Source organism: Cyrtonyx montezumae, unplaced genomic scaffold (assembly GCF_038088225.1).
Source record: "Cyrtonyx montezumae isolate F1298 unplaced genomic scaffold, pur_monq_1.0 scaffold_3, whole genome shotgun sequence".
Taxonomy (NCBI): Eukaryota; Metazoa; Chordata; class Aves; order Galliformes; family Odontophoridae; genus Cyrtonyx; species Cyrtonyx montezumae.
Window position 1 is genome coordinate 160222375 of NW_027072034.1, and position 26033 is coordinate 160248407.

General features: G+C 45.0%; 1 protein-coding gene across 1 annotated transcript; it reads right to left on the reverse strand.

The window, feature by feature from the left end:
• Positions 1-1987: 1987 nt before the first annotated feature.
• Positions 1988-8501, reverse strand: LOC136053156 (tubulin alpha-3 chain-like). The gene is made up of 4 exons (XM_065743830.1): positions 8441-8501; positions 5641-5884; positions 4418-4566; positions 1988-3409 (listed from the first exon to the last, which is right to left on the reverse strand). The coding sequence occupies exons 1-4, from the start codon at positions 8441-8443 to the stop codon at positions 2426-2428; spliced, it is 1380 nt and encodes a 459-aa protein (XP_065599902.1). The 5' UTR covers positions 8444-8501; the 3' UTR covers positions 1988-2425.
• Between the last annotated feature and the right edge of the window lie 17532 nt (positions 8502-26033).

The following is a 26033-nucleotide window of genomic DNA, read 5'->3' on the forward strand; positions in this document are numbered from 1 at the left end:
CTGCTTGGATTGGCAGTGCCACAACTGTAGAGAACTCAATGAGCTCACCTGTGCCTGCTCTGAGCTGGTGCATGGCTCTTCCCTGCACCAGGGAGCAGGAGAAGTCAGGCTGTCAGTCAAGGGAGAAATCAGTGGTGGAGATTTATACACTCTGCTGCAGGATATTGAGGAACAAACCTGCCCCCCAACCCTATCATCTACTCTTATTAGTAAACAAATTGGCTGGAGCCATACACTGGAAATTCTGGACCTAGAGGTTCTGTGCACTTCACTCCAAAGGACTTTTTTTTTCTTTTTTTTTTTTTTATGACCAGCATTGCTCTCTCAGTACACAGGTAGGGAAAGTAAGAGATACTGTACAACAAAGTGTGCACTGCTCTTGGGAGAGAGTCTGTAGGACACAGTGCTCATGGAGGGGACAAAGTGCCTCCTACAGACATCAACAAGGGATGCTGCTTCCCTAAAAATCACAGTTACCCCTGCAAGGAAAATCATTCCCTCCCTGACTGTGTTCATGGGATGGCTGGAGTTGGGCCATGCTGCCAGATGTGCCCAAGTAGTTGATTTCATTAATAAATAACCTCTTCAATGACATCAGCTCTGGTGTTGTGCTGATTGCTTTCCAAGGTGCAGGAGTCTGGCTATGCTCCTTCCCTGGTTTGTGGCTCCTGGCAGGAGTGATGCTCAACCAAGTCCACACCAATATTGTTGCATTTTTGGGGGAATTTAACCAGCAGCTTCAAAAACTGTCTGCTTATAGACAGTGGAGCCATTAGGGAAAGGTGGCAACCCTTGACACCAAGTTAAGAAACCTCAGCACATTTACCTGTAAGCATGGAGCTCCTTGGGTTGACCAGCTTTGGAATCCATTGCCATACAAGAGCTGGAGATGGAGGAGAAGCTGTCTTAAATATAGGACCTGGTTACTTCATAGAATCATTAAGGTTGGAAAAGACCACTAAGATCACCCAGTTCAACTTTCAACCCATCCATACTTGCCCTCGTGAGGTCCATCATTCCCAAAAGCAATGGGACACACCTAATAATTTTTTTAGCTTGGTAAATCTCACAGTGATGATTTGAGCATGGAAGCTTCAGTCTAACTTGAACACTTCCTAAGTGTCCATTTATTACTCATCCATGCTGTCAGCTGCCAGATCTTAGGCTTACAGCAGCCAACAAAGAGCTATAGCACCTTCCAATTCCACCTCCCAAGCGTGGCAACTATCCCTGGGTGTTCACACTGCATCACTCTGGGGAATATGATGAGGGAGGATAGCTATAGCTACAGGACACTAAGAGAGCTTGGAGAAGTCTGGCTCCACTTTAAAACAGCTCCCAGCTTTGAAATAAGGATGGACCTGGGGCTATTGTATGTAATAATCATTAAGACTAAAGCACCCCACCATGAACAGAGCACTTAGAGACACAGTTCAGTATAAAGCCATTCTTTCCTCTCACAGGTTAATAAACACTTCTTCTTATCTTATCAGAGGGACACTTCATTGCCTTTTCTCCTGAGCCTTAATTCCCAGGGCAAACTCTAATCCCAGCCCTTTGAGGCTGTTTTCATGCTCACACCAACCTCAGACAAGTTGATGGAATGCCCAAGTGACGCCCTAGCCCCAAGGAGGATTTGTTCAGGCTCCCAGCAAGCAGCATCAGAGATGGGAATGTGGCAAAACCCCATCAGAACAGGGCTCTTTACATGGGCATCACTGGGATACCAGTAGGTCAAACTGGAGTTTTTGTGCCTTCCCCCAAACACACACATTCTCTATGTTGCTCACTGAGATGGTAAAAGCAGCATCTAGATCCAACCAGGCAATTTCCTGCAGGATATAAGGCATTTCCTGTAGCAACAACTACAATTAATAATATTCAAAGTCAACCTACTCAGAACATCAGCCACTTCCCCCAAAGACGACATCCACACACTAAGGACTTCTCCATTCAAAATCCCCATTAAATCCAGAAAACTCAGGGAGACAGAAAGTCTTTATTCAAATACAAAGGACAGTTGCATCGAAGTGTACTGGTACATTTTAATGAAAAGGTGCTTTTGCAGTAAAAGCCAGAGCAAGAGTTTGCTATGTCAGCCAAAGCAACTTGCAACATTCCCCAGGGCTAGCAAGCAGGGTCCTCTGCCCAGGAAGGATGTGTCCCCAACACTGAGCCAGGCACCTATTCAGCTTCAATCATTGATAAACAACAGTGTGATAAAGCTCAAGACACCCATGCCACAGAAGTGCACTATGAGCAAATAGACTACACAAGCAAAAAAAGGTTTAATATGTCAAACAGTAGCATTGAGGTTCAGGACAATCTTTTGGCACCTCCAGGCACTCAAGAGCAGTTTAGCCTGATGACAGAGAGTTCGCATTTCATCTGAGGTTTGACTTCATGAAGAACAAATGGGAGATCGTTAGTACTCATCCTCATCAGCCTCATCTTCTTCTCCATCGGCTGAGTCCCTTCCAACCTCCTCATAATCCTTCTCTAGGGCAGCCAGGTCCTCCCTGGCCTCCGAGAATTCCCCCTCCTCCATGCCTTCACCCACATACCAGTGCACAAAGGCTCGCTTGGCGTACATCAGGTCAAACTTGTGGTCCAGGCGTGCCCAGGCCTCAGCAATGGCCGTGGTGTTGCTCAGCATGCACACAGCCCTCTGCACCTTGGCCAGGTCCCCCCCGGGCACCACTGTTGGGGGCTGATAGTTGATGCCCACCTTGAAGCCCGTGGGGCACCAGTCCACAAACTGGATGGAACGACGCGTTTTGATGGCTGCAATGGCTGCGTTCACATCCTTGGGCACCACGTCACCCCGGTACAGCAGGCAGCACGCCATGTATTTGCCACGCCGTGGGTCACATTTCACCATCTGGTTGGAGAACTCAAAACAAGCATTGGTGATCTCCGGTACTGACAGCTGCTCATGGTAGGCTTTCTCTGCCGAGATGATGGGTGCATAGGTGGTGAGGGGGAAGTGTATCCGTGGGTAGGGCACCAGGTTGGTCTGGAATTCAATCAGGTCGACATTCAAGGCACCATTAAATCTCAAAGAAGCGGTAACAGAGGAGACGATCTGCCCAATGAGCCTGTTGAGATTGGTGTAGGTGGGCCGCTCGATGTCCAGGTTGCGATTGCAGATGTCATAGATGGCCTCATTGTCCACCATGAAGGAGCAGTCCGAGTGCTCCAGGGTAGTATGGGTGGTGAGGATGGAGTTGTAGGGCTCCACCACAGCTGTGGAGACCTGTGGTGCTGGGTAGACGGAGAACTCCAGCTTGGACTTCTTGCTGTACTCTACAGAGAGCCGCTCCATGAGGAGGGAGGTGAACCCCGAGCCTGTGCCTCCCCCAAAGCTGTGGAAGACCAGGAACCCTTGGAGACCGCTGCACTGGTCAGCCTACAGTGGAACAATGTATATTTACTTCTCTCTTAAGGATTATTTCAAATAACACAGCAATAACTTCTGCTTTGAGCACTTTCTCGCCTGAAGAGAAGTAGCTAAAAGATGGTAAATGTAGGTAATGGCCTTAAATTGTGCCAGGAGAGGTTCCTATTGGATACTAGGAAAAATTTCAGTTCAGTAGGAGTGGTCAGGCACTGGCTTCCCAGGAAACTGGCAGAGTCACCATGCCTCACAGTTTTCAGGAAAAGGGTAGATACCACAGTGAGGTACAAGGTTCAGTGGGCATGATGGGTCAGTGGTTGGACTAGATGATCTCAGTGGTCTTTTCCAACTTTACTGACTGTATGAAAAACAAGCTCTATCTAGAGCACTTCCAATCCCTAGTGTGGATTCACTCAATTTTATCACTCTACCCTACATCCTTAAGTTGGTTTGTTAATCAACTTCAGAAGTCCACATTATCAGATGGTTACTGTGATCAAGTTCCTCAATTATCTGCTCAACATACATCTCGGCATCTGAGAGGAAAAAGGAAATAGCCTGTGGGTCCTGGACTTCTCAAAGAGATCTTAAAAGCATTTCAGCAGCTGGCAAGTGCAGTGTTACAAATTTGCCTCACTCTTACCCAACATGGAGTTCAGTCTTCCCAGCCCAGCTACCAATTGTCCATTTAGGATTCATCTCTGCAAACACACAATGGGAGTATGCCTTCCCTCTGGTCAGAAGACCTCCTCTTTTCATTGTAATATCTAGTGTTTTCTCATTCCAGTCCTCAATACACATATGATGTGCAGTGTTAAGTGTAGGCATACACAGTCAGATGGTCCCTCATTTTACTGAGTCTCACCCACAGAAGCATAGAATCTTTAAGTTTGGCAAGACCACTAAGATCAGCCAGTCCAACCATCAGCGCTGGACTCAGATAAAGGGGTTTTTTTTCTTCCAAGTCTATGTGGAATTGACCATGGTGTGCTGTTTTAAGAGAAAGACTCTTCTTCTTACCATTTTGCGAATTCTACTGAGGACAGTGTCTATAATCTCCTTCCCAATGGTGTAGTGGCCACGGGCATAGTTGTTGGCAGCATCCTCCTTGCCACTAATGAGCTGCTCTGGGTGGAAGAGTGCATGATAGGTGCCAGTTCGGATCTCATCTGCAGGGAGAAGCAGTTATGGAGAGCAGCACACACAGTTACAGGTTCTGGACATTGGTGTGGTACAGTAAAACACATTTATGTGAGATCCACCCCTCCCAGCTTCAGGCATCTAATGAAGACAGGCATTAGGAGTAATTTCTTCAGGCTCCACTCAGTCAATGAGGTTGTGAGACACCTCCAGAGGGTATTAAGAGCCACTCAGTCTCAGTGTTGGATACATTTCATATTTTATTGGCTCACTAACTTGGTTCCCAATTTAGTGCCTTGATTAGGTGCCTAAAATTAAGTGGAACCAAAACAAAGTCTACATTCCTTCCATTAAATAAAATAATGAGTCACATCTTAGATGTTAAGATACGAACAGACACATTCACCTATGGGAGAAGCCTAGAAGGCAGAGGCAGGTTGGATGTGCAATCTGAAGTAGATGGAAGTCATTTCCACCAGGTACTTGAGGAGTAAGAATTTGTCTAGGAAAGTATTCTGAATTAAATCAAAATGTGAAGTTGAATCAAACCCTTCGAGATCACTAGTGGAGTTGGGGATGAAGGGGAAGCAGAAGTACTGCTGCAGCAAAATGTACAGAAGCATGACATTTAGAACACCCATCTGCTCAAAGAAGCTTCAGGGAGAGTCTTAAAAACAGATGTGCCAAATAAGTTATAGGATAGTGCAACTCAGCCCACAGCTACTGAGGTTGACAAACAGACACCTCTCTACATCTGCTGAGGATTAATATGCAGGTCTCTTTTTAAGAGAGATTCATAGAATCATATAATAGTTTGAGTTGGAGGAGACCATTAAAGGCAATCTAATCCGATTCCCCTGCAATGAATAGGGACACCTACAGCTTGATCAGGTTGCTCAGAGCCTGTTCCAGCCTGATCTTGAATGTGTTCAGGGATAAGGTATCCACTAGACCTCTGGGCAACCTATTCCAGGTAAAGACAAGTCAGCATATGAGGACTAATGGGTTTGTCATTTCCAGGCCCATTTGGAAATGCAGTCCCTGCCCACGTGCCCAGGATTTACATTTTACGGTGCCACAACGCCCACTTGACCCACTATTACCAATGACAGTGGGCTCCAAGTCTATGAACACTGCCCGAGGCACATGCTTCCCAGACGCTGTCTCACAGAAGAAGGTCTCAAAAGAAGAATCCACTTGCTCAGACTGCGGCTCCACAGGTTTCACCAGCTTAGAGCCAGGAATGGTCCCATCCGCCTGGATCCCATGCTCAAGGCAATACAGCTCCCAGCAGGCATTGCCCATCTGCACGCCAGCCTGCCCGATGTGGATGGAAATGCACTCCCTCTGCAAAGGGGAAATGGCTTGTTAAGGTGATTTTTAAGACATCCTGTGGTTTAGCATTAGCCCCCATGGTTCTTATTTGAGCCATTTGCTGCTGCAGATGATGAGGGAAACAGGTGGCTTCCGCCCACTGCCACAGCTTGGAGCAAGGATCAGACTGTGTTCTGTAGGGCTGTTGTTCCATCCCTAGGAAGGACTCTCCCAACCCAAGGGAGAAGGGAGGAAGGAGGTGATGGGCTTCGTGCCAAGGCAGAAAGCAGCTGAGCACTGCTGGCTCCATCTTGCTCAGCACTCAACTGGTTTCACTACAGAGTGGCGGATCCACCAGGTCCCAGGGCAATGGAGACCCAAGGACAACAGCTCCAGGCTGCCTGAGCTAAAGAGCTCCTCACCAAGCAAGAAGAAGCCAAGCATGGAGTCACACCAGGAAATGAAGCCAAAGAAAACCAGCGGTCGCTCAAGACAAGAACAAGGGCAAGCCAGCACCTGGGGAGAGGCTCAGAGTGCTGATGTAACCAGATCACCCTCCAGGAGCATCCCAGCAACCTCTGTGGTGGAGGTGGAGGCACTGATGTTTTCTGGAGGCTTTTGATGGTTGTACACTTCACTCAGTAATTGGCATCTCTGCCATTTCCACCACCACAAGATCAAAGTGCTGCAACAGCAACAACAGCTCACATCCCAGCTCCCAGTTAGAGCCACCCATAGCACAGGGATCCCCACTGAAGGGCTGAGCCCACCCAGAAATGACCAGCAGTGCCATCATTCTCGGTGTTGATGGGTTTCCACTGAAGGGAGCTGTTGAGCCCCCCAACAGTGGCCAACAGTGCCATTTTTCCTGGTGTTGATGGAGAGATCACCACACATATGTACATCCACAGACACTGACTACCCTTGAAGGCACTACCCTAATGCTAGACAGCCCTGGGGACCCATTGCTCATGGCATTGCAAGAGTCATCAGGGAATACAACTTCTCCCCTCTTTGTCTCTGTGGATTTGCAAAAAAGGTTTCTCAGCACTCAAGTGAGACTGATGGTTACCATGTGTCCACACCTACTGCCATGAGGTTGGACACCAACTGGATGAGCACTCTTTGCAGAGAGACACCAAACCCTTTGCCCACAGCTGGGAGAACAATCTAACCCAGGTCTGGGCTGGGTGTGGGGGCTGTCTTTAAGCCCTCTCTCTCACAGTTGATATTTGCACTATTTGGGAAATGCTGGCTGCCATTTGCCCATCCCTCCCAGCAAGATGGTTGCAATAGCTCCTCACCACACTTCACAAGGGTTACCAGGACCCACTGGGACAGCTGCTCTGCTCTCAGTCCTCTCCCAGCTTATAGTCTCACAGTCCCAGCACCTGCTTCAAGGGGCACTGACATTTTCAGCATAGGGAGTGGAGAGGGGGGGGAAAAAAAGAAAGAAGGAAAGTGAGCCTATTGGAAGGAAAAAAAAAAAAAAACATCTCATACTTTTCAGGTTTGGAGTTTGTGTTTTTCATTCCCTCTCCCATATGCTGTAAGGCTTTCTGAGATTCCAGACTTCCAACTTTTGCATCCAGATACATCACATTTAACAGACTCTGGCTATATGCAACCTATTGTCCAGCTGATTTTCCCATTGGAAATCCCGTGTAAATCTTTAACTGTTTTGTAACCACGACAGACTCCCAAAAGTCAGAAGATGAAAGGAAAAGTTCAAAAGCTGCCTTGCTGGGCGCAACTTTGAAGTTTTCTACTTGCAACATGCAAAGAGACACCATCAGATTTTCCAACAAGTCGGTCCTTTGCATTCACAAAGTGACAGTTGTCTTATTCCTCACTAAAAGTTTCAGCCAGTGGTGTCTGGAGTCACAGTTTTTTTAGTAACCAGATCAATCCACTTCAGTTTCACAGCTGCAAACTCCTAGGAGCAAAGACTCAAACAGAGAAAAAAGAAATAGAAGGAGGAGATGTCTGTGTGTGTGTGGGGGGGGGGGGGGGGGGGGCGGGGGGAGTTCATTCATTTAATATCTAATCAAAAGGATTTCTAGAAGACAAAGGCAACATGGCAGCTCATTCCTAAGGAAAAAGAAAAACCCTAAAGGTCTCTGCAAGTTGTACGAGTTGCCTGTGGCAGCGTGAGAGACAAAGTGTTCAACTCAGGCATGGGGTCAACAGTGTCAAACTTTAAACTTTAGCCTATCGTACAGTTGTGTTTCAAGATATGCTGGTTTCCCCCCCCCACCTCAAAGAAAAGTAATACCCAACTTGCATTAAAGAGCCAGGCACAACCCTACAGACCCCATTGCAGGAGCTGCAAATACAGAGCAAAAAAAAAAAAAGAAGCAGCAAGAGGCCACTGAAAGCTGCTCTGCACATCCTCACTTTTCCCTTATAAGGAGCAAACACTGAATCAATAAACCAGAAGGTAATCGACAATTAAACAAAGCTGCTTGGAATTAACATCCACAAGAGAAAGGCAAGAGAGAAGAGCAAGCAAGCTGTTTAGCTTGGCACGCTTGGAAAATAAACAGTATTTTAAGTTTAGGCTAATACAAATGTAAGGCATGCTCTTACCATGATGAGACTGGAGACTTGCTAAGATCTAAGCAAAACAGCTGCTACCCCTGCCTCTCCCTGCAACTTTATAGCCCAGGAAGGCTTGACTCCACCTGAATATAAAGAAGCTTTCTGCTAGCTTAAAGGAGCAGAGATCCTTTTCCTGTGCATTCCCAGAGAGAGCAAGGGATAAATGATCTGTTAGTGTCTGCATGGTGTGATTTCTGTGATTAAACTGCCTTAGGCACAGTGCAATGTGAGTTGTTTTTGGTTTTGTTTTCCAAACAACTTCAACAGGAAAAAAAATAAATAAAACTAAAAAAAAAAAAAAGAAATAATAAGTTATAGAATCATAAAATGGTTGGGCTAGAAGGGACCTTGAGGATTAGCTAGTTTCAAACTCAGAATTGGGTGATGGAGATCTAGATCCCAGTGGCACCACAGATCTGGGTGACAAAGATTCAGAGCCCAGAGGTGCTGAAGATCCCCAGTGGCATCACAGAATTGGGATGAATGCCAAAGTCTGGCTAGAAAGAGGAAAACTGGGAAAGTTTGAGTGCCCCCATGCGATTTACTTTTTCCAAAAGAAATGATCTTCCCCTTGCCATTATTCAGAGAAGCATCAGTGATCTTGTCTGGTTTTAGACACAGTCCTGCCATTTTGGTCTTTGTTCCATATCTCCACTGACCTCCATGGGAATCCACTGATATTGATACCTCCATGACATTAAGGTGCAGACTCAGATCCCCCATTTACCCCATCTGCTAGTCACAAAAGGGTTAATTTTGCCCTTAGTTATATCCTTCAAATGCATAACAACATCTCTATTTACCTCTTCATTCTGCCATTAAAAGATTCCTGAACCTGCTTTGGTTAAGCCGTTGTTCCAATAAGTTGGTAGCTCTTGGGGTCAAGGGGGATAAGCATCTCCCAGTGAGAGATAGACATGAATAGAGCCAAGGGCAGGGAGTTTCCCTCTGTTTTGCGAGGTGCTCTCTGTTTCTATTGGTATACTGCAGCAAAATCAATCTGGTCAGGTTTGGAGGACAGGACATATCAAGAGAGGGTAAGAGTGCTGCTAACTCATTCTCGAGAAAGGCAGAATCTTTTCATTGCATCATGAAGTTAAGGCATTCAAACAGGGACATAAAGATGGATAAATCTTCGTTGAATATATTCAGAATTCACCTGCATGATGCAACCTGCACCCCCAAATACCCAAGTTGAGTGCAAGCTATTTGTAGGAAGCAAAATTCACCCTTTCACTGTGAATCTATATGCACCTGATGACTATAGGATTGCCAGCTACAGGGCAACTTTCTAATGTCAACATCATATATAAACTCATTGGAGCCTAAAGTGTAAGATATTTATCTTCCTGCTCTTACAAAAAAATAAGCACAAGGTTGCTGCTTTGATGGGCAAAGAGATGAGTTCTGGAAGGCATAGATGGAACAGCTCTACTCAGCACTGGTGTGTTGAGCCCAGTCTGTCTCTGAGGGCAGGTGGGAGCTTTACCTTATTCTTGCTCAGGGCTATGCCAAAGGTTTAGAGAAATCGAGTTAAGCAGGTCGTGTGCATGGTTGTGCCTGTTTTGGAAGTGGGAGAATTCAGACCTAATTGGGTCAGGCTGGGCTCTTTTGTTAGATACAGCATCATGCAAACACATTTGTCAGCGTTGTGGCCTCCAAACCTCTGCTGGGAATAAAAGTGGCCTCTGAGGACAGAGAAGCTATTTGTTTGTGAGCAACTCCAAAATGTGTGCACCAAGCATGCCAGTCAGACAAGAACTTTTTCCAAAAGCCATCTATTTCTCAATAAGAAAAGAGAAAATGAGGAGCTCCAGCACTTGAGAGCACAACATATTCATTCACTGGATGATGTCAGGTCAACCTAAAACTGCTCGTGTCTCCCAAGTCCACATTTTTGGGTGGCTGATCTCTGTCTTTCTAAGGGAATGGAAAGTAAAGAAAAGTAGTACTATAGTCTGGTGGTGACAACCTGCCTGCAGTCTCACTCCCAGACATATTTAGAACAGCATCAATGAGAAGGACAGAGGCCAACCCCCCTGTAGACCCACTGCAGTAGCTCTCAGCCCTTTTTTTAGCCAGACCTCACAGCTGCTGCCTCCTTTTTCCCACTCCAGAGTCCTAAATATTGCCTCCTGGTCTTCCTATTGCTGTCCCCACCACACAGTCCGGCACCAGCTGCTGTTTGCCTCTATGGAGCAAATCTTTACCCATGAGGATGTGAGTGGTGTACCAAAACAGGCGATGTCCTCAGGTGGAAGAGGGAACTGTGGCCACCCTCTCTGCAAGCTCTTGAATCATCAGGAAGTTAAAAAAAATAATTAAAAAAAATTTCATTCTGCTTCACACTGAGACAAATGTGTGGTTTTCTCGTTGATTAGCTGACCTGAAAACAAAACAAAACAAAATAAACGTGCAAACAGAAGACAGTGAATCACTTAGCTCCAAAATCCACCATTTTAGGAGTAATTTGCTGTTCACCTACTTCAATTTGCTCCATTCCACACGTGCACTTGACTAGCATCAGCTTTCAGTCACTGGCTCTCATTATGCCTTTTGCAGGGGAGTGAAAGCTGCCAACTTTCCACACCCTCATCCCTCTGAAGGCGGCTGTTGTCTTTTCAAGTGAATTTAGAGCTGGCTGAAAATATTCAGAACAATAGTCCTAAAGATCTCCATCCATTCCATTAGCCTGAACTGCCAGACCCCATTCTCCAGCAGCTCTCTTTTTTTCTCCACTGTTCTCCAGAGATATAAAGACACTAAGACCACTAACACTTGGACAAACCTGGGGTCATACCACTGAATACCAGTATACCCACTACCAAGCTTCCAATAGGGAAGGAGCTCATCCTATACCAGTAGTTCACAAAGCTCAGCCAGTGGCTTGCTGAAACATCTTGTGAGACTTTTCAGACCCTGAGGAGCTTTGGTGGCCATAAAAATTTTATTACATGCTCTTCAGCCCCATATCTGGTGAGCAAATGAAGATGCTCCCAAGTGGCTGCCATTCACCTAGCCCTCTGGACACCCTGCTTCTCCCTCCAAGGTTTTTAAAAAGGCCTCAAGCCACAGTTACCCTATTTTAGGTTCGCCCGAGCTGAAGCTGAAGTGCTGCTCCTGATAGCAGTTGTCCTTTATCTATCATGCAGTGAGGCCCCAGCCTCAGCTCAGGCATCTGTTACTGATAAGTAGAGATGATTTATCCAAGCATTAGCCTGGATATCTCTAACGTTTGACCGTGCGTGCCTCTGTTCACGCACTGTTTGATTTTATACTGCTGCTTCCCTGCTTTTCTGCTTCAAGGATACAGCTCCACTTCTTTTGGTTACACGGTATCCTCCTACTCCTCCCATCAATGCTAGATGCCAACACCATCTGCAAACACATCATCGCAATGCAAGACGAAAGGAGCAAATTGGACGCAGGGAGATCCATTAAGATACACCTTTAAAAAAGGAATCATTATTAACACAAAAGCAAACTGTCAACAAAAGCATTCGCCATCAGTAGGAAACCTCAGCATTCTCTATTGTAATGCAAAACTTTACAGTAAAAAGCGGTTAAAACTCAAAACCTTCATTTCAAAGCTATCATGATGGGTTGTTTTGATGTTCCAGGTTCTCCCCTCCCCATCCCCTCATTTTTCTTTCCAAATAAAACCCTGGCAGACCCATCCTCATTCTGTGAGACAGCTCAATTGGAGTGGAACTGCATATTTCAGCAGAGTACGCTTCCAGCCGAATTCCCCCAAACAGTTCTGCCTCGGAGCTATTCCCATAACCCAGGGTGGAGAAAGCACCCTCTATTTGTGTCTGCACAGCTGTGCTTCTCCTCTGAATTCCCTACAGCAGATAACAACCAGCTGCGGGGTAGGGGCTTCTTTGTAGAAGGGTTGGGCTGTAGCAAGAATATATTCTTATTTATTCTCTAGTTGCAAAGGGTTATTTCTTCTTTCTTCCTTTAATTTCATTGAAAGTAACAAGGTAAATGCTTTAAAGAAAAGCTTTCTTCTGAAGTAAATTGGAGAAACATGGACTTCTTTTCTTTAATGAGTTTCAGAGAGGCAAAGATCTGCCCCTCAGTGCCCTGCTCCTAGCCATACCCACAAGTAGATGCATAGAGATGTGCAGAGGGAATGGAAAATGCATACAATATCCCCTGTCATCTCGTTGTTGATTTTAATTCAGCTCATGCACTTTCTGAACTGCATGTGTTTTCCACATACTCAACAATCCTCAGTGCATTTCCCTGCCATCAGTTCATCTCGTGCCCTTGAATGTTGTCCAACATTAGCATCAGCTCACGGGCACTTTCACTTTCAATTTGTCCTCCAGGACTCCAGGTAACCTACTTACTGCATTCCCCTGGCTGCAAAGCTGAGACCATCTCATCCCTCAAAAGCATGTACACATTCCTTGATGAAAGGTTGTGTCTTTTCCTCTATCAATGATGTGACTTTATCTGGTTCTGCAGAGCATCCCAGCAGCTCTCTGCCATCTTACTGGCTGACCCAACTGCCAGTCTTGCACGTTTCTGGTTTGAAACAAATGAAGACCTGAGCCAGATTCCTTACTGTTCACTAGGATGCTATTGTTAATACTATGAAACCACCCCAGTTCAGCATTGATTCACTTATTTGTTGACCCTCATAGAATCATTAAAGTTGGAGAAGACCACTAATCTAATCCAACCATTAACCATGCCAATCCAACCCCACCGTGCCTACTAAATCATGTCCCTTAGTGCCTCATCTACCCTTTTCTTGAACACCTCCCTCCATAATAGCAGTCTGGGAGATACCTTGACTTCCCACAGGAAAGCAGAGGTGGATAATCAAAAAGTCATAGAATATCCTGAATTTAAACAGACCCATAAAGATCATCAAGTACAACTCCAAGATCAAGGAAAGCTCATGAGCCACTTAAGAACTCAGCTACTTCTATGTTCAGTTTCAGAGCTACCAACACCACCTTTAGTTGGATGGAAAACGAAAGCTTTGCATCAAGAGTTTTGGAAGAATTAAATTTCAGCATTAATTTGAATTATTCGGATTAATCTGAATGTTTATTATCCAGATATGCTGGAAAAAGATGTGTAGATGAATTTGATTGTCCAGAGTTGGACTTGATCATCCTTATGGGCTCCTTCCAACTTGGGATCTTCTATGATTCTATGATTCCACTGTTCTTGGCAGGATGAAATCTTTTCATTTCTGCAAACATCTCCACTCTCTTTTGGGAAAGGATTGGTTGGGTGGTGTTGAAAACAACACAGAAGTGTCAAAAGGACATTATAACACTGCAGTTGAAGACCTGATCCCCTGCTGTGCAAAGTTTTGAGCAAGTCTTTCCCGTTGCTGCAGGCAAAGCCAACACATGATTGACATTTCTGATTGCTTGCAGTTTGTGAGGCTTCTCTAATGGTCCTAAATCTCTGACAGTGATAAACACTGTCACAGAGCCCATATAAACAACTGATTTGAAGATGTAAAAGCAAAATATTTTTTCCTTTATTTTCTGAAAGATGGAATGCATTGTAATAACACACGCGAGGGCTGCATTGTTATTAAAACTGTTGGATTTGTTTTTTTCATATTGTCCAGCTCATTGGATGAGGCAACACACAAATGAGGCCCAACTATAATGTCTGTAGAAAGCGAGAATGGAAGAGCAGAGTGTTTTGGAATATCCAAATTAATTTACTTGATTTTATTTTCTAAAAGGAATTAATTCTGCATGGTGTGCAACAGTTGGGAAACACATCACTCGAGGCTTACAGCAGCAGCTAGGATATCTCCTAAGTCTTATGGAAGAGCTTTCACACATTGACTGTGCCACTTGGCAGAGTTCCTGTCGTGACTATGAACTACATGTGTTATTTATCTTAATGCTTGCTGACTACCTGGAATGCAAGGCTGAATTTCCTGTAGTCTTATGGCATTTGTTTTCTAGGTTTTTCAGGATGAAAAAATATATTTTTTTAATGGCTTTAAATACTGACAGTGACACACACCTAAATCATGTGCAATTTATGGCCTACGGTTTTATTGTATCATAAATGTCTAAGCTGCTTCAAATCCTCAAGATGACTACATTCAAAGTAGTGTAAGTGCTTAAATGAGCAATGTTGCCAAGTGTATAAAATCCTGAAAAATAACCCAGTGCTTTGAATCCTGAAAAAGATTGGTGTCAATGAAGCATGCTTTAATCTTCGTTTAATTAAGTTTGCTTGTTTGAGAACACAAGTACTTAATGCATGGATCACTAATTCCATGTTTAATCCAAAAAGTCTTTCCAAAAGAAGACAGGCAATCCCTTTCAGTTGGTGTAGCCCCTAATACTACTTGCTGAGAACAGGGAGAAGAAAGCCCTGCAAGCAAAAGCCCTCATTTGAGCAAACATTTTGCATCCCTGAGGATGAAGCGTGGAGCAAAGATCAAAATTAAAATTTCTCCTGGAGCATCACAGGTTTCTGGAAATGCAGTAAAATAGTTTTGCAATGCAACAGCACTTGCTTGCACGTGGGTGCTGTAGCACTCATGGGACTCTCATCACCCCTTTAGCAAGTCCCTGTAAGGTGTGCTCAGTAAATAGTTCTATTTCTGCTTCACTGATGAGATTCTGCATGGGCATAATCTTAATTTAACCCTAATTTGTCTTTGACATGCACTGGGCTGCCTGAATCACTCTTCAGTGATGTAAAATGCTTCAGTCACTACTGGGATGTGGCCATATAGCCAGGATGTGGCTTGCAGGAAGGCAGAGATTATGTCCTAATCTCCTGATTGCCAAGAAAGAGGATGATGTACCAAACTAAATAGAGCTTAATGCCTGGCTTTGAGACAATATTACTATATAGTATCCTAAATCCATTTATGCTTATTAAAATTCCAAGCTCTGGTCATTCAGATCCAAGGTGTAGTTCTGCAGTTCTTCTGGAAGATGGGAAAACCTGTCACCTTCCACATATATCTCCATATACCTGACCTTCTTGGAGGCCTCGAGGGGGGGCAATAAAGCAATGTCAGCTGCAATGTGGATAATCAGCATCTCACCTGTACCTGATAATGAGATTATGAAATGATGTGCCATAGCATCACAAAATGGCTTAAATTGGAAGAGACCTTATAGATCACCAAATTCCAACCTCACCACCATGGGTGTTCTCTTCATACTGTCCTTGATTTCACCAAGAGAGCATTGACTCTGACTGGTGACACCATTTTTAGATATGCCTTATATTCACAACCTCCACACCTATAGTTTTAGCAGAAAAAGTATGCCCCAAGCACCTTTCAGATCACAAATGTCTGTGCCAAGTCCTCCAACCAGATGGAAAAATCATTTGATAAGTCCATGGCTCACTGCCTACTGAGCTGGGGGGATGGATGTGGCTGAGGCCACTGCAGAATGCAAAAATCAGGAGGTCCTGAAAGAGACAGGGAGCTTTTCAAACCCAGCAACCAGGACTCAGCTGAGGAGAAGAGGTCTCTAGGGTAGGAGACAGAGCTTTGGAGAAGGACTGGGAAGAAATTAAAGAATTTGTCTGGTGCAGATGAATGCCTACTAATAATTATAAGCCAATGTAAAAGAAATACTGAGTGGGGCAATAAAATTTGCTAAGCTGTTTAGGCTTGGACAAATAAAGAAACTTCACAGTTTTGTTATGTTAAGTCTGTTCTAGAATAGAATAAGCACAACTAATTCCCTTTGCTTTGGCATGGTACTCGCGCTGAGTCTGACTACTCTGGCATACTCTAAGCCTGGTGTATTTCATGTGCTCACTCTTCCTCCAGTCCCAATGGTACATTTCAAAATAGAAGTACCACTTCTTTCTATAACCTTCAAATCTTTGCCTCACATATGGTTATGTTTAACCCTTTGGCAGGCTGCTCTGCTCAGCTTAAAGAAGGGGTATCAGTTCTTATGAATCAAGTTGCAGATCCCACTTCAAAAGTTTGGGCTTGTATTTTAGTACCTCTGAAGAAACCATTTCTGATTCCTGACTAAAAAACAGGCAATGCCTGGCAAAAATGTGGGTTTTTTAATAGGTTTCAAAGCATTTCATCCAACTGCTGCACAGAAGTTGAGTTCAACCTGCACCTGGAATGAACATGATAAACTGCAAAAGGTGGTTCCAACACAGCACTCTGGGGTGCCAGTATTGTTAAAGGGAGATTTTTTGGCCAAAACTTTCTGGTCCAAAGGCACTCCAGAGATCATTCCAATTTCTAAGCAAAGATAAACTATTCTCTCTCCTCTCTTCTGTTACCCACTGGGGCTGCCACTCCAGGACAGACTGTGCCCCAACTACCAACAGCCCCTTTTCACAGAGGGAAAGGGCTGAAATAGAGAAAAAATGAGATTTCACCCAAGGTGGACGCATTTTCCCACTCGAGCACTCTGCTCAAAGCACCACTTAAGCTGAAATGGGGTGGGGGGAAGCTCACAGGTGCGTGATAGCTTTCCAAGGCAGAATTTGTGGGGGTTTGCAGCCAAGACATCTGCTTTTCTCCAGTGCTATCACGATTTAAATCCCCATTTAAAACAGTTCAGACATTAGTTTCGAGCTGGGACACTGCAGGTTTCACCTATCCCACTCACACCAGCAAGAAGGAGATGAAATCCCCACATTCCCGCTCTGCATGGGTCCTACCCAGCCAACCCTCAGTTTGTCCAGGAGGAGGAAAAACCCTACAAAAGCAATAGGAGAGAGGGGCCAGGGAGGCTGCTCTGTGAGGGCAGCCACCACCTCAGCCCTCACACTGAGTCGCTTCCCACATTTCAACCACTTCTTTGTGTATTTTAAGGCAGACTGATTTTTAATATTTGAGCCAATTTCTTGAGGTACATTTTTGAGATTTGTTTTGAGGGGTGCTTGTTTTTCTTCAATTCCTCAGGTGATCTTCTGCCTTTGAGGTCAACATTGCTACCTCCTCGAGGCCGTGAGGCGTTTGCTATGCTTTTTACGAGGAGAAAAGGTGAGGATGGGAGAAGAGGAAAGACAGAAAGGCTCTGTGCCTCAGTGGCTTCGTGCCTCACTTTCCCCTCTCCTAGGTCCTCCAAGCCGCCTGATGCAGCGCAGAACACAAGGGGGCGCTGTGACCAACGGCGGCGACAATCCTCCCCCAACCGCTCCTCTCACCTCTCCCCTCTCTCGTCCCGCCCCCTCGTCTCCTAGCGACGCGCCCCACCCGCCGCTCTGATTGGCTGTCGCCTCCTCCGCCGCCATTTTCAAACCCCCCGGTTCGCCGCCGGTGCCGTTTTCGTCGCTGCCGCCATTTTTCGCCGAGCGGAAGCGGTGCGGCGTTGTCCGGTCTCCGCTCCTCAGCCTGAATCCTCACCATGGAAGCTGAGCCCGTGGGTCAGAAGCCCCCTCGGCGGAGAAGGGGCAGGGTCAGTGCTGGGACCAGCACTTCGCCCCCGGCGGACGGCACCCCCGGTGGGGCCGCGTCCTGCAGCCGGTAGGAGCCGCCATCTCTCCCCATCCTTCTGTCAGGGGCTGCGGCCCATGTTTTTCCCTGGGTCGTGCGCGTACCGTTAAAAGGGGTCTCCTGCTGTGTCCCTGTCATATGAAGAGAGCTTATCCTCAGCCCTCGGGGCTCTCTGTACTTCCTTATGTTGTGAAAGGGACCCTGCATCCTTCTGTCCCCTCGTACCTCACAAAGCAGGCATTTCTCCTCCCCCCCCTCCCCACGCATAAACGCTGCTGCAGTCTTTCCCTCCTCATAAGACTCATGTGCCTGTGGCTTTAGGGGTCCCTGAGTGTGCTATAATTGGGCACAGGATGCCCCAGTGCTCTATTGTATGCTATAACGTGTGGGATGGGGCATTTCTCAAGCTATCACACATATTCCTGCCTGTTTCTGTCCCATAAAAGGGATATGTGGTCCTATTTCAGTTTCTGTGTCCCAAACTGCTTGAAGGTTTCTGTTCAGATACTGTTTTCCACCATCTCTTTGTGGGATGCTTGCAGCCCCTGTTTGTCTTGGAGAAGGAAGAGAGGCTCTCTGCACCTCAGGGTGGGTGTTGGTGCAATGTGGAGATGGGGTTTCTCTTTTCGTTATCTCTTGTCACCCTGTGCCTATTTGTCCCCCATTTCAGGTACTGATTTCTACAGCTGGGGGGAGTAGGTGTTAAATACAGAGTTTGGGGCTCTTCTATGGGGTCTGGGTCATGTGAGGAGAATTGAGCTGGGATCAATCTCCCTTGGCCATCACCAACTAACTCTCTTGGAGGGCTTGCCTAAGCCTCCAGTGTCTCCTCGAGTCATAACACTAGATCAGCTCTGTCTGTTGAGTATGGAAGGGTTCCAGTGTCATCCCTGGTTTTTGTTCTCATTTTAAAATCCCTCTGTGTGCCATCTTTTGTTATTATTTTGATGTGCTGGACTCAAGAGACTAACCTGTGGAAGAAAACGTTACATTTCAAGTTAACCTGTGGACAACCTTATCTGTGTTGACCCTGATACCTGGATGTGTTTATAGACAGTAATTGACCTGAGTGACTCAACTCCTGCTGACTTTTATCAGGACAAACTCAGCTTGATCAGCACAGGTTTGTGTTTTTATTGCCCCTGAGGGTCAGGAAATGACCCCTCCACCTTTGCAGGTGGTGTATAGAAAGAGCATTTATATTCAGGTAGATACAGATTTAGGGGCGATGGGCTTGTGATCTGCATCTTTTCCTTACTGCTCTGGTTCTCTGTGCCTGTTGCAGGACTGCAGTTCTTTGTAACCCAGCCTGGCAGCTGCTTTTTCACACCTACCTGGGTTGGAGCGGTGAGAAAAGCTCCTGCTTTTCCTCCAGTCCTGTCTGAACCCTGGGAAGGCAACCCTTGTTTTGAAATTCCTCACGAGCTGTGTGGGTGTGATCTATTAGGTGATTTAAATGAAAGCAAAGTGAACGTTGGTGTTATAAAATGTCAAAATGTTGGTTTTGACAATGGCTGGCTTTAGTAGCTGTTGTGTGTTCCAGATGGCAGAATGTTTCAACGAGCCTTAAAAATACGTGTTTTCATAGGAACATGCTGCAGTATCGTCTTGATGATCAAACTGCAGCTTGTAATTACTACACTTAAAAAATGTAGAGTAATTGAAGGCTTCAGTATCTTGGTGAGGTGATGAAACACACTGGCTGGCTCTGCTTCTGGGATGGTCACACATTCCTTTGTGAGGATTGTCTGTGTGGAGGGACTCGGAGAAACTGGGAAAGAAGATTATGTGAAAAGGACATGTATGTATTAAGTCTTTGTCTTGAGACTCATAGGCAAGATGTTGCAGGCTCTGTGCCTAGAGCATCATCATTTGATGTACAGCGATTCAAGAAGCTGCTGGCTTGATAATAGAAATGTTTTAACAACCAGAAGGGGCTTCTGCTGATCTCCAGTCAAATCCTTCCTTAAAACACAGCATTGGCCAGGTGAGACAGAATCATCTGAAGACAACTGTCACTGCCTCTAGGGGGTCTGTATTTCAAAGTTTGACCACAATTATTGTGCAAATACATTTTTCTAATGTTTTTTTCTTTGCTGTGTCTCTTTCCATTCTGCTGTGTGCCCACAAAATATCTGTTTTTTTGCTTTCTCTACTTTTCAGATAGAGCCATCTTTGTAGTCTCCTCTCATTCAGAGGAAGCCCAATCTGTTGTTTGTTCATTCTGTTTCAGTCCTAGTACCTTCTCATTTGCCCTTGGCTGAATGTGTTCTTGATATTAATGTTCCCTGTACCAGGAGGCCCAAAGCTGGACCTTGTCCCTCACAAACACTGTCATCTCTTGACCTGTTTGCTGTGGTTTTGCTACACTAATGGAGAGCCAGCCACCTTGCTGCAAAACACTAGTAATGTCATTTAATTTAAATTGCTTAATCCCTGCAGCTGTGGAGAAGTGGAAAACTAGGAGAGCAAAAAAATAAGCATCTGGAAGTAGGTTTGTTTGGTTTTTTTACTTTATTTTTGTTTATGCCTTAGCCAAGTTTGTCTTACGTCTGAGTGCTCCTGCTACAGGGTTCAATTCTAGAGCTTTCAACCAGTCTGACCTTGACTATCTCCATCCTCCATTTATTTGCCTTAACACTTGTGCTCACATGCATGAAAAAGCCCTTTGTCTCCAGCCCTGTAACCCGACCCTGGGGGAGGAGTCCTCTGCCTACCAGGCTGATTTTAGTCGAATATCTCTCCAGGCAGAACCAGAGCTCCGGTTGCAGGCCTGGGGCCTCTCGTTGAAAGTCTATGAATGCATGAAATACATTCAGCAATGTTTGAAGGCGAGGTAATATCCTTTATTAGATGAGTCCCTGTGCACACACTGCCTTGCTTTTCTTCCCTTAGACCCTCATGGATGTGACACTCTCGAGCAGTCTCAAACCTGCTGAGCTTTATCATAAATGCCTTGGGTTGGAAGGGGCCTCAAGGATCAACAAATTCCAACTCCCCTGCTCCTGTCAACAGATAGATCAAGTACTAAATCAGTCTGCCCACAGCCCTCTTCATCCTGGCCTTGAACACTTGTAGGGATGGGGCATCTACAACCTTTCTGGGCAACTTGTTCCAGCACCTCGCCACCATCATTTGTAGAAAGCACCAAGTTTTGCTTCTGTGATGACAGGGAATTGCTGATGCTTCTGAAAGAGTTTGTGACCAGCGAGGTAAGAAGAGATGCAGTTTGAACAGAGTATTTGTGGTCAACCCTTTGTGTAATCCCACAGCTGTGTCTAAAAAGGGAGGAGACAGTTGTTAGCATGATAGGCAGTATCTTCACTTGGCTGTATTTCATGTGAGAGCTGGGGCCTGCTCTAACATCTTATTTTCCCTTTAGGTCTTTTCCTCCATCAGCAATAGAATCATCAAGGTTGGAAAAGACCACTAAGATCATCTAGTCCAACCATAATAGTGCAGTAGTTCTTCCATGATGATGTGAATTGGATTTAAGGTATGAGCAGGGCAGGTAATTTCTCTGTTGAGCAGAGGAAGAGGAAGATAATGTGCCCAGAGCAGTGTTGAGGTGGGAGAGAGGAATAAATTTACCGAGATTATTTTGCTCTATTGCTAGCTGGCTTCTGACCTGAAATCAAAGTGCAGTGCTAGGGTAGTGTTCCTATAAGCTTCATGTCCTTGGCTCTGACAGTTAAGTGGCAAAGAAATTGCAAACAGGCTTCTGGGATGGATAAAAAAATCTTGTTCGGGTTTTGATTTGCTCTGTAATCCTGTTCCTAACTTCATAGTTTATCTTGTGCTGAGGTGAATCCAGGTGAAGCTGACAGCTCAGGGGCATGATATCTCTTCTGAGGTAACACAAAGACTAAAACAGTGAGTCTTCTCTTGCCTCAGACACACTATCTAACCCCAGTTAGTATCTTTTAAACCTCTTCTGCCAAGCTGCAAGAGCAGCACCCTGAGGGGAGGAGACAGGTACACTTCAACCCCAGGCAAGCCTGGAGTTTGCAAAACCTTCTTATCTTTGTCCAGATTCTGTTTTTGGTATCTAGAAACATTCCATAGCTTTCATATTGCAAAAGCAGCCAGAGGGGATTGTGCAGGGTTGAAATACTGCTGTGCTGAGCTGCTGAGGACATAGATGGACTGTCACATCATTGAATTTCAACCCTAACTCACACTCCCTTGCTCTAGTGTCTGTGTCTTGTGCTTCATGTTCTCACGCTTTGGAAGTACAGAGTCACTGTTCCTTGCAGCTGATCCTGTGATCAAATGTGGTTCTGTGGTCAGTTGATCCTTGCTCAGCTTTTGAGGTCCCAGTATTAAAACAAGGATGTGCCACTTGAGACAAACTCTGCAGTAGGAAGGGAAAATATGCATATTCATGTACTTGTAAACATTTTAATTGCACCCATCAGTTCTCAGTAGTTATTCAAATAGGATTAATCCCAATTATCCTGCTGACTTTGGAAGGATTAAAGAAACGAGTGTTTTTATGTAGATCACATTCAGTGTGGAAGATGGAAAAGCTGCTCAGTTGTCAAGCTGCATGTCACATTAAGCCCTTGAGATCTGAAGCAGGCTGACCACTGTTGAATTGAGAAAGCAAGGACAAACAGCTGCTGGCAGTGTGGTGAGCGGATGGGACTGGCAGGGCAGCAGGTGCTGGAGACTGACAGCATCAATTTGTGTTTTCTCATTGGTGCTGCAACTGTGAATCCCCACCAAAGGGGGGTGGAGGGGGACCTGAGTTCCCTAAAACAACTGTTTCTGCTTCTTCCCTTGCAGCAGTCTCACTCAGTGTGGCTGCAGGGTGAGCTGTTTTTTCTATTGAACCAACAGCCAAAAAAAAACCAACCCATATGATTGGTGACTGAACCACCTTTCCCTATGGCCATGGGATTGCTGAATTCTGCTTGTAGGGTTCTGACTACAAGGAGGATGCACTTTTTGGTGTCAGCCTACAGTTGCCCTGCAGAGGTGTCACGCAAAGCAAGAACCTTTGCTGCAGCTGCTGTGGGAGCTTTAGTGAGAGATTTCATAGCTGAGATGGGAGCAAAGAAGCTGGTTGTGAACTCGGGTGGATTTTAAAGAGGCATCTGAAGCAAGTCCTTTCTGAATAATAAAAAGCCTTTTAAAATTATGATCATCCATTTATTCTGCACAGTTTGCAGTAAAGTCTTCAACTGGCTTGTGTTTATTCACTACACATTTAGCCTATTTAATGTCAGTTGTTTGCTGGCCTATGACCTAATGCCAAGTGTTTTGATGGTGATACCTCTTTCCTTTCTTCTTTCTAATTATGGCTTTTCTGAAATGAATGTTTGTTTGCTCTTGATCTCTGTTGTGATTAAAGCCTATATTCCATCACTTTCTTGGACTGGTAAAATAATAACGCAGAGTGCAAACGTACGCTTTTCTTTCCTATTATCACATCAAAGTTAGCACAAATGGAAACTTCTACTCCACTGAAGAAGGTAGCGATTAAAAAGCATTGCTTGAACATAATTGGAAGCTACAGTGCAGCTTTCAGAAAATGTCTAGAGGCTCTCATATTTCCACTGCTTTATTCTGAAGCAGACTGTGAGTGTCTGGGCTTCAGTGTGATCAGGGCTTGGTATGCAAACATGCAATCGCTTCAGTCAGTTGTGCTTCCACAGGCCTTAAGTGCCCAGCTCACAGGAGATGGTAATGCTGCACTTGGGCAGCAGTGAACAAAAATCAATCAGGGTTTCATTTTTTTAAAGATTAAGACCTCACTGTTGTTTACTTTGTTACTTCTGTTTCTCTTTCCTTTGCACAAGAACTCCACTTTCCAAGGTCTGAGAACAAAGTATCACTAAAACTTGCTCCAGGCTGGATGCCTCTCTGGGCAGCCTGGTCTAGGGGTTGGCGGCCCTGCCCGCAGCAGGGGGCTTAAAACTAGATGATCTTTGAGGTTTTTTCAACCCAGGCCATCCTATGAAAACAGAGCCTCTGTATTTATGAACTTATGAACTTATTTAACATGTTAAAATTGTGGCACTGTAGTTTTTCCCCATATAGATTCATTTTCAGTGTAACGTGTTAGCTTTTCATAGCTTTCAACTCTTCTTGCTCTCTCAGTGTCTGGAGGTTTATTAAAATCTGTATGTTGCTCCTGTAGCAAACTGCATTGAAATCCTGACCCTACTGGACACCAATTAACTCCTGCTGATGCAAGAGTACTAGTTTTTCTGTAAGGAGCAAAGAAGGTGTGAGCATACCTAACTGGTCACAGCTCTGTAAACTCATTCCTTTTTGTTAGGCCATTCTAAGTGTATTAAAGCGCAGGCAGAATGAATATAACAAGCTGAAGTATGCACTTTCAGTGGCCTCTGTGCTAATATCTGGGAAATTATAAGCACTGGTGTAGCACTCTACCTCCAGTGTGTGCTCTCTGTGCACCTCAGTGCTTGAAGATGCTGGAAATTAAGTTTCTCATAGGGGAGATGACATGAGAGCAGAGGGAAGAAGGAAAGAACTGTGAAATCATTCAAAACTTGACTTTTTTTCTAAGGCACGACACTTGTGCTTTGCCAAAATACATGGCAAATGCCACCAGGCAGTTATTAACATCTCTGGTTGCTTTTAGCACTCTCAGCTTCCCTTTATCTGAACACTGATTGTGGGTAACACCAGTCTTTTAATTACTATGTGCTGATGATAGCCTGACTTGTTATTGTCTTGTAAAACAGAAGTCATGCTACACTTACCAAGTAATTATCTTCACTTGCAAATGATTATCCTCAACCTTCATTTACTTAATCCTAGCTATTACTGCTGCAATTAATATTTTCAGGGCAAGCTTGTCACAGATGCCTTCCAGGATGCTCCCATCAGATAAGTGAATCACAGTGGGTGAAGAGGAGAGATTTTTGCAGCCCAGACAGCCTCAGACTTATCAGTCAAAAGATAAGACTAACATCTCTTCTGTAAACATAGCTTTTTGGTGATAAGGAAGATCAGATGCAACAGATGTGTATTCCTTTCCTGGTACCAGATAGATTAAAATACACGTGGAAGTTTAGAATTTTGGCAAGAGTAAATTTTGTACTTGGGTAAGTACAAAGTAGAGGCTTTGTTTACTGCAGTTGAATGCAACAGTGCAATAGAGCTTACACACAGTCAGTATGTAAAGATGGCCTTTCCTGAAGGACTGATGTCCAGTGCAAGAGACAACAGGTAGAGACAGGCAGTGGGATTTGAAGGGTGGATTATTGTCTGTATCGCCCTGGAGGGCAGCAGATAGCCTCAGACTATATTGGGAAATAGCAGATATCAGCTAGTGAAGAACAAGAGGGAGCTGGCAGCCTCCCTTCCAAGTGGTGCTGGGCACAGGCTTTTCTGAAGATAGCAGCAAATGTCTTGTGAGAAGCCCTTAAATGAAGACAAATGCACGTGATGCCACAGAAGAAGAGGAATCCTATGAAGTGGGCTGGAAGGTGAGAACGATGCAGTTAATATGGAGGACTTATAAGCTCTTCTCTTCTAAGCTTATAGGTTAAAGAACATCTTACTGTGAAGGAAAAAGACCTGGCTTTATTAATCTTCTCATAATCTTCTCAACTCCAGAAATGCAGCCGTCCTATTACTTCTTTACTGGATAAGAAGGGGTTGTAAGAGCTTGAACTTTAACTGGGAATGTGGACACCGTGCTTCAGACTAATACTGTGGAGCTTTGGTTCTTCCTGTGAAACCAACACAAACCCAAGGTGCAGCTGCTTTGCTGACTATTTCCAGCTTCACCCCGAAGCCTTGAAACTGTTGAGCTTGGACTATTCCACCAGCTGCCATTCATCTGTCATTCATTCTCACATGATGGCATGTGGGTTTCCAGGTGGTAGCCAGCAAGCCTGATGTCCTTCTTGGCGTGACTGCTGAACGCATCTCAAAGCATCCCTAGGGAAGGCAGTGGTCATTTGTGGGACATCTTCAGCTTTTGCTGTCAGTTCAAGCTTCCAAATGTCAGGGCTGTGCACATGTTTAAGTACTCATTTAGTTCCTGCTGCAATGAATGCTGGTACTCATGTCTGACATCACAGCAGGCATCAAGACTTTCAGTTTCTATTACATTAAGAAACTTTTTGCTTAATCACTTTTGGTTTCAATTTTCTGGGCGGATGT